We start from the raw sequence: 14,058 nt of genomic DNA on the forward strand, positions 1-14,058 counted from the left end.
TTTCTTATAGAAAATAATTATGGTTTTTTAGAATATTACAATAATAATAGTTTCTCAGCTTTATATATTTTATGTGAAGGTTAGAAGTGAAATTGTAACTATCATTAACTTAATTGAAGTAAGCTACCTTAATATATTACAATTAAAGAATATTCAAGTTGTTGGTGTTTGATAAAGCTAATTTAATAAACTATTCATACTAGAACTATAGGAAGTAATAAAATAAAAACTTAAACAGTTTGAATATATTAGTTCTGTTACAGTTGGAAATACTTTTGGCTCTCATCAAATTTTCTATATAACTTACATGCAGCCTCGGTTACTTCTAGTAATGTTATGTTGATCAAAGTATAAGTTTACAAATTACCTTTTGGACAAGCAAAAGTACTCCAAGTGTCCTCTTTTGGAAATCCTTCAGGCTAAATAAGAATAAGGTTTTTATAAAACATTCAGTCTTTAACAAAACTCACATCAGTGAGAAAAGTAAGACAGACTACAAAACTAAGTTAATGAAGTTCAGTCTATGTGCAATTCTAAAGTTTGTCATTTGTTAATGCTTCTAAAGCAATACAGAAGGACAATTCTAAAATAGTTACATAAACATGTTTACCAGAAAAATGGCTAACAAAACTTTTTAAAAAAATCACTGAAGCCCAATTGTTGGCTTATATCCTTTCCAAGCATTACAGTGTCATATACAAATATCGTTCATTTTTTTTTCCTTCTTGACGAACACAGTGTTTGGATACAGTTTTACTTTTAACCCTACTTAATTTTTGGAAAACATCATAAAAAGGGAATTCAGTACAGTTAGCACAGCAGCAAAAAATTAGTCAAACGTATTTAAAGATAGCTTTTATTGTTTCCTATAAACATAGCCGAGATTTCAATAAAACTTATAAGTTAGAGATGAGGGGGAATGGATATTTCTTTAAACAACTTTTGTATTTGATAAAACAGAAAAACATTACCTCCACCAACAACTGTCTTGTTGCTGCATCATGTGCTGTGACTGTTGAATAATCTTGATTTCCACAAACTGCTTCATTAGGCAATGAAGTACCATAAACTGTCAGATTAACTTGGCCTAGGGACAGTGGTTTAATCATCCAACGAGTCGTGTCACTTTTACCTCCGCATACACAACTGGTATAAGAATTGGTATCATTTTGGATTTCAAACTTTTCACTTTGCTCCAATGACAACTTGATCTATGAAAGAAATATTATTTACTGATATTAAAATTCTCCAAATATTGTAATTTAACTCTATAGTTGACAAATTAATTCATCTACCTCTAATTTAGTCACTACTGTTGATTTATAAATCTAATTAACTATGAATATTTCTGAACCACATGTTTTCTGCTTACAAATAAATATTCACACAATTTCAATGATGTAGTTAGGTACAAAACTACCCTTAGTATTTATAACAGCAATAGTTGTACTGGCGTGGTATAACAGCCCAAGCCTATAACTAGATTGAGTTCAGGAGGTGACAACAAACCCTCCCCTTATCCAGTTGTGTGATAACATTTATCCTGAGTTTTTTCGATGGTGACCATTCATTATATCATTGTTTTTGTAACACTGTAAATGCATGTGGAAATACTTACCATAGGGAATTTGCTAGAAATGTTTAGTTGCAGTTGTAACAATAGAACCATTACATATTTTGGCCACTTTTATTCATAAAATGATATAGTTTCACATGAAATTATATCCATTTTAAAAGAAAAAAACCCACCCTCCCACTTCTAGACCTGTTGCAATCTACCTGCACTGAAATAAAGGAACCAACATTATGAAGCTCCAAAAGTAAGAAAACAACTGACTTTAACTTATAGCTACTGAATATAGCTACAATTGAAGTTGTTGTTGCAAATTTTAACTGCTGAATGGACTGGTGCAAAATTTACTTTCATGAACATCCCTTGGGAAATGTCTGAAGATAGCTTATGAAGTGTAAATATAGAGGGACACACTGGGGGAAGCTACAACACATCTGTACTAGGTATATTCTTCATTTATTGTGAAGATATGCATCGCTAAGGTGGGCAAAAAGGATGCACATCCATGGTGTAATTGCATGTGCCAGACCATGGTTGTTGGGTCAACTCCAGTCCAAAACCAAGTGACATAAGGATTTTTTGCTCCAGTTTGCAGCAGAAAGAGGATTCACACCATTTACATTGACAGCACACCTCTGAGAACACCAGAAAGTATACCTGGTAAGTAGAAAGATTTCCATACTCTAGTCAAAGGGAGAGTGGAAGATAATGGAGTTGGGAGTCTGGAGTAATAAAACACTGCATAAAATACAATGGAAGACTGAGAAACAACGTTTTTAAGAACTGGCCAGTCAGATGAATGGGCAGCTATCCCGATACTAATTTACTCTTGATAGTCCACATGTTAGACTGGAATGGACTTTATGAAACAAAACAACACAAGAAAATCTTTAGGAAGTCTTGTGAAACATGTCAATCTCAAAAGTGAGTGTTACAAGCTTCAATGCTGATTTATCTATTATTGTACCTGGATGGTCACTACTCATCACAGAATGGAATCCAACAAGTAAAATTTAGACTGTAATGAAAGTAAGGAATAGAGGTGTGGTGTAGTTATGGTGTGTGGTGGTGTTCACACACCAGTCTGGATGATCACCTCCAATGGGGACAGACAGAAGTGAGTAGCCAGGGAAAGAGTGAGATGATGGATCTGGAGTAATATTATTTAGGAAATATTATGGGAATCAGGAGACAAGGAAAAATAAAACAAACAGATAAGTTAACAAATCCAACCTTTAATGGTAACTGGAAAAATATCTTGGGTAGATAATAAAAAATAAATCAAAGCAAAGAAGTGAAAATTAGATACACTTGCACTCTAGTATGCCAAATTGAGAAGTGTAGATTGGGCTCAACAGTATAGAGGAAAACAGTAATTCTAGGAGGATGTGTCATACTTCTATTGATGGAGGGCTGTCACATACTTTCATGTTACAGTGCAGCTGTACCACGAGTAAACAAATGAGGATAGGTGACAGTATCAAGGCTAGTGGTGAGAGAAATATAGAGGGCAGCACTAAATTGGAAGAGCTATTATATTAAATAACAAAGTATCCTATTTAAATTAAACCTAGTACTGTAATATGCAAAAATAATTCTAATTGAAGAGATTACATGAATTATTGTTTCCAATTATTTAAATGAATATAAAATCTCCATTCTTACTGGTAAGCATTCACTAAGGTAATTGAAGACTGTCACAATGATAGGAACTTTCTCTCCTCGTATCACAGAGTATGGAAGTGTAAAGCTGACAAAGAATGGCTGGAATCCTTTAACAGTTGCTGCCTCTGAAACTCCTAGGCCTGTCTCTCCACTGATACATATAGCACTGCCAACCCATTCTGTGATTGTGTGTGGAATATTACGCTTCAAATTTAGTTCTCCAGTGGCTCTAATATATTGGAAAGATTAAAAAGAAATTGAACAGAACATTTAATTTGAAATTTTACTCTGATGGTTGAAAACAGTTTCTTGACTGACTGTAACCAATGCAACCTGATATTAAAATTTGAATATTGTAATGCATACCATTTAATTCTCTAGGTCAGATACAAACACTTTATGAAAATATTACCCATTAAATGTATTTATTCCATTAACATAAAGTTTAGCCTAAACAGCTTGGATATAATTAAACTTTTTGGAGACCTCTAAATTTCAGATGTATTTATCCCTAACTTAGAATCATTGACCTGAAAAAGCAGCTTCTACTATCTGAATAGCTTTGTTAACCAAATAGTATCCAAGTGTTTACATCCCTGAATGTATTTTAAAGGGGGGAAAAACATGCAAACTAGAGGACAGTGTGTTATACGTGCTTAAATGCAAACACAAATTTACAGTTTTAATAGAAATTACTAAAATTTAGTTTAACTTTGATGTCAAGTTCACATCATAATATGCGAAATGTAAGAGTCAAATTTCCCCTCTTGACCTACCTTGCAAATACCCATGTCTGCAAGTCATAATGCCTAAAATTGTTTAAATATACAAAATGTTTTAGTTATGTTTTCTGTTACCATTAGAAAGCATAAAAATTACAAAAAATTGATTCAGAAATACATAATTTCCTTCCAACTGCCTTTGCATACCTTTCAAAGATATAAAAAAAAGTCATATGAAATACTAAATGAGATTAATCCACATATGAGTAAACCATAATTAAATATATTTACCCAATATTCTGTATTTCCCACAGCCATGTTTCTGGAAAGTAAGTCCTTATGTCTACAACTGGCTTTTCAGTTTTCTTTCTCACTACTCCTGACCCTCCAAACCCTCCATCTGGTCCTGCTGCTCCTCCAATACGATTTGCAGATTGTGGAGCAGCAAAAGCCACTGGAATAAATTCTATGACTTGATTATAGCATTTTCAGATTAATTTATTGATACATATTAATTAATGCTTTTATAGAAAAAATTCATGAAAAAGCTTAATTATTTCTCACATACTGAATTGCTGTTTCCATGTGGTAAAATTAATTAACTAGAATGACCTGATTTGAAATAATCTTTTCAGGGGTTGTCTGGCTTGAAAATCTAAATACAATATTTGTTGTCATCTGTGGTCAAGTTTATTATTGTAATGGCAAGCACTTTCAATTTATTTAAAAAATTAATATAAAAACATTTTAATAATATTAGTATTAAGTAATAATTTTTAAAAGAGGTTATTATTTGTCATACCATTATATTGAGGGCATGGTCTTCCACCATCTTCAAAATCTGATGGTTTACAAGGTCGGGTTTCCAGTTGCATGTCACTGATTACTACAAGGCCAGCTTCCTAATAAAACAATCTTTATATAGTCTTTTCAAAAACTGTAATTATAGCACTGTTAGAATTTTTCATATTAAACTAAAAATTCAAATACAAATATCCTGTTGCAACTATCAATGATTAAATAAGTAATTGTATCACACCTCAACTTATCGATCTGTACTGATATACTAAAAACAAAACTTTCTTCTTTAAAAACATATTTTTAGTTTGTTCTTCATGTAATAACTGTATAAATTTCCTAGTTAGCTCTTAAAGAAGGAATGCTTATTTTCCAAATGGTACACAAAATATTACTCTATCATAACTATAATGATGTATTAATTATTAATTTCTTAAGACAGGCTCCATTGTGGCACAGTGAGTATGTCTACAGACTTACAATACTAAAAATTGGGTTTTTGATACACGTTGTAGGCAGAGCATAAATAACCCATTGTGTAACTTAACTTTATTATAAATAAACAAACAAATTCTTAATATAAAAAGCAACTACAAATATTCAAAGTAATCAATAATGCAGCAAGATGATTCTAGTCTTGCCAGTGTTGTTCTTTTAATGAGAAGCAAATATTTATTAATAAACTTTTACCATCAATTTCTATAGAAAAAAAATTCTTTCCCTCATTTCCTCTTTATGTTTTGGTTTTTATTAGAAATGTTTTTTTTTGTCTTGTTCTAAGACAATAAAAACTTAAACTGCAGCTTAAAATGCAACATGAAACTATGAAACGTTAATGATAAACTTACATCAAAAGCAGTGATGGAATCTAAATAATTAGTTGAAGTAAAACCTGGTGAAATGAATACTTTTTGTTGTCCTTCAGCTAGAAAAATAAAACAGTAAAACTATGAGAAACAGTAAACCAATGAAATACATAAAAAATATAAACAAGTTTCAAAAGCTCCTTCTTTGTTTAAACAACAAAAAAAACAACCCTAAGACTGTATCTCTTTTGATGGTGCATATATTCAAGGCACCATTAGAAAACAAAAATGTCACATTAATTAAGATGTTGAGAAAACAATTTTTTGAACTAATATTTAATTTATCATAATTAGTAGGTATGTAGTTTTTATAAATAATATTTAATTTTAATAGTAATATGGTTATAGAAACTTATTTCATAATTCTTTCTTATTCCATAGTAAATGGCATTGTTATAAAACTTTAAACATACAAATATTTAACAAAATTACTCGATATAGTCGTATAACAAAATAAAAAGAGTATTACCCTGTTTGAATTTGTAATTCTGACAGTACTCGTAGTCTGGTGTAGCCTGTCTTGGCCAATAATAATCATGGCCTCCAAGTTCGTTGTAAACCTAGAATGAGAAAGAGAAAATAAAAATATACTTCTCAGATGGAGCTCTGTCAAATTGCATTATATTCCAAGTTAAAATACCAAAATATATGCCAATTCAAACAACTGTAAAACTTGATTAAGGTACCTGAGAATTAGCTCACAAAGCAGGTTGTTCACATCAATAGATTAAAACAGATAACTTCTCAATTCATGTTTTCTCACATTTTCAATAAGATGCAGAAATAAGTTTGTCTTCACTTTTGTAATGTAACTAATGAAAAACAAAATATTTAAGTTAACTGTCACAGTTAACCCTGTGTGCACGATTTGGGTCACAATGTACCTCCTCCAGCCTTCTATGTAGTACCATCTAAAATAATATTATGATAGCAATGTTGTGGTTAAACTTTCTTATTATTTTACACTTTTGATTTGGCAACAGCTTGAGAAAAATGAGTGAATATCTTAAGATATACTGAAGCACTGAAAGAAACTTTAGGTTTGCAGTAAGAAGGCAGTAAAACTTATGCAAATACAATTTGCAAATATTACAATGGACAACAATATTTGCACTCCAACCTGTCAGACTAACTTTATCTTTTAACAGACGTATCTTTAGCTCAGAGCCAGACAGATGTAATTTTATGATGATAATAAAAAACATTAATAAGTTTTGTTTGAAAACTTGGAATAAACTTGTCTACAAATATGTAAACAAACATGAAAGCCTTCTTCAATGTGAACATTGGATACTTACTTACATGTAATTTGAAAAGGAAACAAAATATTAATCATACTTATAATATATTTCTTGTAACACACTCATTTGAATATCTTGTTATTCAAACTACATGGATGTATAATCCATATGTTATAATTATTCATTCATTTAACATACAATAAAACCACTTCAATGATTCAGGTTATTGAAGATTACAGACAAAGAGAAAATGAACCTTTTCTTCGGTTATTCGATTATCTGAACTTAGTATGTGAACACTTTTATCAACAGCTCCAATTCCACAGACAGAATCAGGACTTGCTGTTAACTGTAGAGTGGAAGAGGCGCCCGGAAGAACTTTGTCTTCTTTAAATTTAAGTCCAACCTGTTTGAAAATACAACAACGTCATAAAACCTACAATCTAACAGCAGCAAAACTGGGGTATTTAAAAAAGTAGTTGTGTAAATTATCAAATTTAAGAAGAAGATATTACAAAAATATGATATAAATATACATTTAAATTACTATTTTAGCATACAGTAAATAATCATATTGAAATATAATAGCATTTCACTTCATTCTAATTGGATGTTTTCCTATATAAATATTATTTGTTTGTACTTGAAAATTCTTTGCATGTGAATTTTTTTTCAGTTGGTCTTTCTAAAGTCTATGTGAGATAGACCAGAATGTTTAATTTTATACTTAAGTTTACTGAGAACATTATCATTTAGATTTGTTGCAGAGCATGAATGTTAAGTAAGTTATTTTTAAAAGCAATTGATACTGCAGGTTTGCTAACATAACTGTTTACATGCGATTTGTTGTGTAGTTCATTTGTTGCAAATCAGAAGTTGTTGCATTATTACATCATGTTACTAAATCCTTCCAAACATCTCTCATTGCTTGAAGCGAGTACTGATACATCTTAATATCTCATAGCGTATAAAATGTCATAGGCCACACACAACAACAAAATTACAGTAACACATAAATTATTAAAAGAAACAATCACATGAATATCATTTTAACTTTGCAGAGCCTGTGGTGACAGTAATAAGGTGAAAGTAATACAACTTGTTTTGTGATAACAGAAACAGAAAACAATAATTTCTATTATCAAAGTGTATTTTGAAGTAACTGAACCAGCTTGCACAGACTTGGACAAAAATAAACAATTATTTAAATTTCTTGATACATCTGTGATAACAAATTAACAGTGTAATAATATTTTATATACACATTTGACCTGTTTGGAATATGTTATTTAAAAACAAGTGGATTGTATGCTGTATGTTTACCACTAAAATTCATTACCAAAAATAGAAACCCATCTTCCATAAAATCTGACAATTTAACCAAAACTGATGTCAATTTTAAAAATTTAAAGTAATAACACAAGATAATACAAATTTTGTACTTTATCAAACAAATATTTAAAATGTAATAACTTCAAGCTATCAACAATATATTAAAAAAACTTTATATAATTGTATAAAATCTTCAATTATTACCATACCTTTAACTACTGTGCACATTTTTTGATTTAGAAGTGCTATATACATAATATAAAATAAGATGCTAGAGAAACATCACAAATTAATTTTAAAGTCACATAAACAATTCTCAGCTATGATACATATATTGCATATACATTACTCACATGTTTTATCCAATAACTTAAAGAAAGTTTCAGTACTGAATTGTAAACTTTTTGTCAAAAGTACAAATTTCTAACACATACACGTTGTATTTTTACAGTTTGAAATATCAAAACTTTTAATATCAATCTATAATTTTTTTTACAATTTCTCAAAATTCTACAAAATATATTTCTCAACTTTTTCTTAGTGATTATTTTAAAAAAAGATTAATTTACATGTTTTATCCTGTATTTTCCAGTAACAACCTTTCTTAAAATTTTTTCTCTTTCCAAATAATTCCAAGTCTCAACAGGAATCTCATAAAATTATGAGCACACATGATTAAACAAAAAATCAGCTTGTTTATAGGTAAATAGGTACCATTAACTACATTTTTTTAACCATTTGAAAGTAATAAAGTTTCAACATGTAATTGTGAATTTAATGCTTCTAAGAAATTTTAAAAGCAAATAATAAATTAAGTACACTTTTAACACACAATTTCTGTTTCAAATATTATACATTTATATCTAAAGTAAAAGACCTGTAAAAGATAGTATTAGACATATTATCATTAATAAAACATCATATATACATGAACAATAGGATACATCTTTGAAGAAAAAATATTAACCCTTAGATATTACAACACAAAATCAGTAACCTACTTTGTTGCGCAGACATTTCTTTATGGTGATTTTAGTTGAATCAGCCACAGTTTCTCCATCTTCTCGGACATAGAACACAAGAAGTTTAGCAGAAGGTGTCATCTCAAAGTTTGGAATAAATGTTAATGATGCTTCACCGATGTGAGGAGGTATAATGACATTGTTTTCCCATTCAGGTTCATTTGGTGGATTTAGGGATAGAGCACTAACATCAACAGGCAAGTAAGTATCATCAGTTAACCCTGATTTATCTTCTGATAAGAGAAACGTGTGTTCAAAAGAACCTGTATCAACAATGAAATTCCTTGCCATAATCTGAAAATGAAAAATAAACTATTCAGCTTCATAGATTTTATATTTCACCTGTTTCATCTGACAAACCTGAAAGTCTCAAAGGAAACCAATTTATTGGGCTTGTTTATTTGTCACAAGTTACATCCTAGATTATAAAATGATATTAGCATGAAATTGATACGCTGCTTTTAAATGGCAAATTAATAAAAGCCTGCATAATGATGCATTAATAATATAATATAATATTAACATCAAAATAAAATCAGTAAATTAAATGCCAATTCTACTATTTTTCAATTTAGAAAATTGAAAAAATTGCTATATACTAAAACTTCATATTTTGAGAACATTATAACAACCTGATAATAGAACTTTATCTTCTTCTCTTCTCCTGTTGTATATTTGAATTTAACAGTAAGAGGTTTTCCACATTCAATTTTCTCTGTTATAGGTTCCAGTTGAAGATGGCTTCCAGAAGGAGAATACCAAGATGATACGGTGAAGAAATGTTCAGGTTGGTTTAGTTTGTTATCACTATCTTTTCCATTCTTTTTTCCAAATCTTAATGACTTAGCCTTAATTAAGGACAACAAAAATAAAAAATATATTCTATTTTTAACAACATTAATTTAACACTCAAGTATAATTTATCCATTGATGAGAACAATATAGAATTATCCCATAACATTTTTAAGGATAAAATACCTATCAACATTGTAATTAATCACATTAATTACTAACAGGGTTTTGTAACAGGGTAATGTAAGTCCATAAACTTACTGCTATTTGACCAACAAACATTTGGAACAGAAACAAAAAGAAAATAATAGTTACACCTATTTGAGTCAATTCTTTACACAAATAATGTAAAAATTTAATATGATACAATAGCAGTAGCAAATGATATATATAAAAACAAATCAGAAATTTGGAGATTGAATGAAGCACCAATTTTGATAAAATGTATTACTTTCTTTCAGTTCTTTATGTTTAGAAAATGTAATTATCAAATTAGATGTTAAAAAAATATTCCTTGCAAATAATTTGTTCTTGTCATTAACACTCATTGAAACACACTTTGAAGAATTAGCTACAGATACATTTAATTAAATAGAATTAAAAACAGATCACTACAACTGGTGACTTTTAACTCTGAGAGAAAGAAAAAACCCATGAAGTTTATGATATCAATATACAAGTAAAGACCAGGAAATTTGATTACCTTGAATCTTAATGAAGTGATGTCAGGTGTCTGAGGAGGTACAGTGAATTTAACTATTCCAGTTTCATCACTAGTGAATTCTTTACATGCCCGTATTTTTTCTTCCAACCAACGCTTTCTGTTCCACCTTTCTCTATCGGCAAACCTACAAATTTCAATTTGTTCACCTGGTGCTGGAGTTCCATCAGGTTTTTCAACTTTTAGCTAAGTGAAAAATTTTGTAAGACAGTTTTGACACATTATAGTTTACAAGCAATAATTGTTTCAAAGACAATATATGTGAAGACAGGTAGATTATTAACAACTTTTGAAAGTAACTAAATGTAAAACATCTTGTCCAGAAATAATGATTGTTTCTCACAAACATTAGCTTGCACACAAGCTAATGCTTTAATACACATTAAAATTACCAACTCTACACAACTTATTTCAATTCTACAAAGAATATTTGATTAATCATTTTTTTAAATTTATGTACCACCTTGTCTTAAAGTTGATCTGAATATGGTACTGTCATCACCTGTATTTTATTATATCTTATCAGTTGAACAAATGTTTTAACACTTGAGATGTAAATACAAGGAACTATTAAATAGTTGAAAGAAATGAAGTTTGGTTACATCTGATATAGAAACCTTTCTTTTTTTAATACATGGTTCAAGCATAGTTAAGCAATAACTGTGTATGACAGATTCTTTTTAAGTTTTTAACCGTATGAGAATTTGAGAACTGTGTAATAATTTTTGTCACATTCTTTCATTTGTAACATGTTCAGATAGTATATAACAGTACTTCAATTTATTTGGAAATAAATAAACACGTATTTAGATGATAAATACCTTTCCATAAAAAGGAAGACCAGGTTTCAAGTATCTTTCTCCACTTGTTGGTTGAAGATACATAATATTTAATGGATCAAATGTTCGATGGATTGAAGCAGTAGCTTTCATCTTAATTCCTGTGACAAAATATTTGTAAGTATAACATCAGTATAATAGCATATTTCTAATATTTGTATGGATTTGTATAAATGTAACGATTTTTTTTCTCTGTTCATTTCAACAAAACTTACACTTTTTATAACATAACTTTAATTAAATTGAATGCAGTGGCAATAATGCTTTAAATTAATTTCCTCAATTGCTCAGCTAGGTTAGAATAGGAGAGATAATTAAGCACTGGCCAAATAAATATTTTATGAAAAATGTATAAAAATATTCCCTGTTATAAAATAAATAGATAACAATGTTATACACTGCTGGCCTTAACCTGGTTCAACGAGCGGCTGGTGTCTTGCCGGACAACCTGTCAAATCCTCCTGCTCAATGCTGGCGAAATTTCCTTGGGCCGACCACTTGAAATTCTCATTTTGTATCCCTCAGGGTCTTTTAAGAAATGTGTAACAGCAGTTTTACAATGCTCAATCTCACCAGTGATGGCACGTTGAGAGAGACCTTGCTTTTGCAGCTTGACAATTCTGCTATGTTTAAACTCTGTCAACTTTTTAGCCTTTGCCATGTTTTTACCCAATGTAACACAGCAGATGTCAGTGGGAGATGTTGACAATGTTAATGCTTGAACACAAATGACTAAATTTTGTTATGTGTTTACCGATTAACACTTCTTTCAGTACGGTCTTAAACTTTTGACCAGCTAGTATTTAGGCTAATTTCATATTGTTCACATTTTCCCAATTAAATGCTAAAAAAGAATGTTTTTTTTTTTTTTTTCTCTTCTCTTATTTTCATCTTTTGAAGCTCTACTCAAATAATTGGTTGAGTCTAACAATGAAAAATGCATATTTTTTCTGTATGATCATTGGCCTTAAGATTTTGGCCAGCAGTGTATGTGTATTGTTAAACAATCAAGGTATTCTAATCCACAGAATCAGCCTAAAGTGTCACTTGATGTTTAAAAGATTCAGGGCTATGGTCAATAAAAATGAGAATTCGCATTGTATCAGTATGATATCAATCATGTATGATTTTAAGAAACTAACTGGGAATTCAGTACACTTTCAAATAAATTTGAGGCAAAGATCTCCTTTGCCAGTGCCTCGTGATACCTCTCCAAGCAATTAACCACTAGTGAATATTATTTTAATAGCTTCACCTTGGTACAGATCTGATTTGAAATACATTATATGCTTAATGGTTTGACTTTATAAGTATTTTTTTTGTTTTTTAAGTGATATGTTTCAAAGCCTTTTATTGTCTCTTATTTCACTTTCAGTTATAATGCAAAACTTAATAATAAAATAAGAGTAAAACTGTTAACAAGTCACAACTAAAAACTGCTAATAGTTAAAAATGTATTTAAATTTTATTTCTAGTTTTTTTTCTAGTATTTCATAAAGTTTAAAAATTAAATTGTTAAACATATATACATGAAATGTTTGTAGCTGCAATATATTTTTCTAAATTCTCAAATTCCAATAATTATGAATGTAAAGATATATGCAAATCAATGAAGTTGAAATCAATAAGTAATTTTAATATCAGATAACCAATTATCTTCATATTTAGAAATTTTACAATGGACACCACATATCTTTGACTCAACATGCACATATTAGAAATTTATTTATATATACTTTGAAGTTAAAAATGTAATTTACACTTAATTATCTACAACGAATGTGTTTTCATGTACATAAATTTTTATTACATAGAATATGCATTCAAAAATGTCAAATATTTTTATAAAAGTTGTATCACATTTACAATAAAAAATACAAAAATTTTGGATTGTTCATACAAATTCACAACACGAAATTGTATAGTAGATAAGAAGAACAAATTCATAACATGAAATTGTATAGTAGATAAGAAGAACAAATTCAATGGTTACTAATCTCCACTCAACATTTTAGAAAAACATTCACAAAGAAAACCATACTTGAGAGATACTGTTAATTTCAAAATAGAGTTTGTATATCTAAATTAGGAAATATATTGATTTTTGAAAACTTCTTTCACCTGTGCCTTTTTCCGTAACTTCTGCAAACATATTTACAGCTCGATAGCTTAGCCTTGATTCATTGAAACCAATATCAGATGAACTAACAGTAACATCTATACATCCATCAATCTGAAAGAAATTGCACAGATTTATTGTTCATTTTCTACTTTCATGTTTTGTATTTCTCCAATAAAACCTGTATATACTTCATATGCCCATCTGAATCTTTTAGGGACTTGTATAATTCAAATATTTGTGAACATTCTCTCCAATAAATTTGTGAACTTCATATTTTGTGCATGAATTTGAAATTGCTGAATAAATATTATCACTTACAGAAAAGAAAATGTTCAGGCGATTCCTACAAAACATTGTGCTAACTT

The 14,058-nt window shown here is 29.5% G+C and overlaps 1 protein-coding gene across 3 annotated transcripts in view; it reads right to left on the minus strand.

The window, feature by feature from the left end:
- Positions 1 to 14,058, minus strand: part of LOC143231787 (murinoglobulin-2-like) — a 51,593-nt gene that overhangs the window by 10,278 nt on the left and 27,257 nt on the right. The window contains exons 9-21 of one of the 3 annotated variants that reach the window (XM_076466438.1): positions 13,693 to 13,804; positions 11,554 to 11,672; positions 10,715 to 10,918; positions 9,852 to 10,067; positions 9,199 to 9,513; positions 7,122 to 7,271; positions 6,094 to 6,184; positions 5,607 to 5,683; positions 4,763 to 4,862; positions 4,252 to 4,414; positions 3,239 to 3,467; positions 972 to 1,211; positions 368 to 419 (exon numbers count right to left, since the gene is read on the minus strand). In XM_076466438.1, coding sequence (XP_076322553.1) covers positions 368 to 419; positions 972 to 1,211; positions 3,239 to 3,467; positions 4,252 to 4,414; positions 4,763 to 4,862; positions 5,607 to 5,683; positions 6,094 to 6,184; positions 7,122 to 7,271; positions 9,199 to 9,513; positions 9,852 to 10,067; positions 10,715 to 10,918; positions 11,554 to 11,672; positions 13,693 to 13,804 — 2,068 coding nt within the window. Of the gene's footprint in view, positions 1 to 367; positions 420 to 971; positions 1,212 to 3,238; positions 3,468 to 4,251; positions 4,433 to 4,762; positions 4,863 to 5,606; positions 5,684 to 6,093; positions 6,185 to 7,121; positions 7,272 to 9,198; positions 9,514 to 9,851; positions 10,068 to 10,714; positions 10,919 to 11,553; positions 11,673 to 13,692; positions 13,805 to 14,058 lie in introns of all 3 variants that reach the window. The other 2 variants (XM_076466437.1, XM_076466435.1) reach the window with 2 other exon arrangements.

Source organism: Tachypleus tridentatus, chromosome 11, assembly GCF_004210375.1.
Source record: "Tachypleus tridentatus isolate NWPU-2018 chromosome 11, ASM421037v1, whole genome shotgun sequence".
Lineage (NCBI taxonomy): Eukaryota > Metazoa > Arthropoda > Merostomata > Xiphosura > Limulidae > Tachypleus > Tachypleus tridentatus.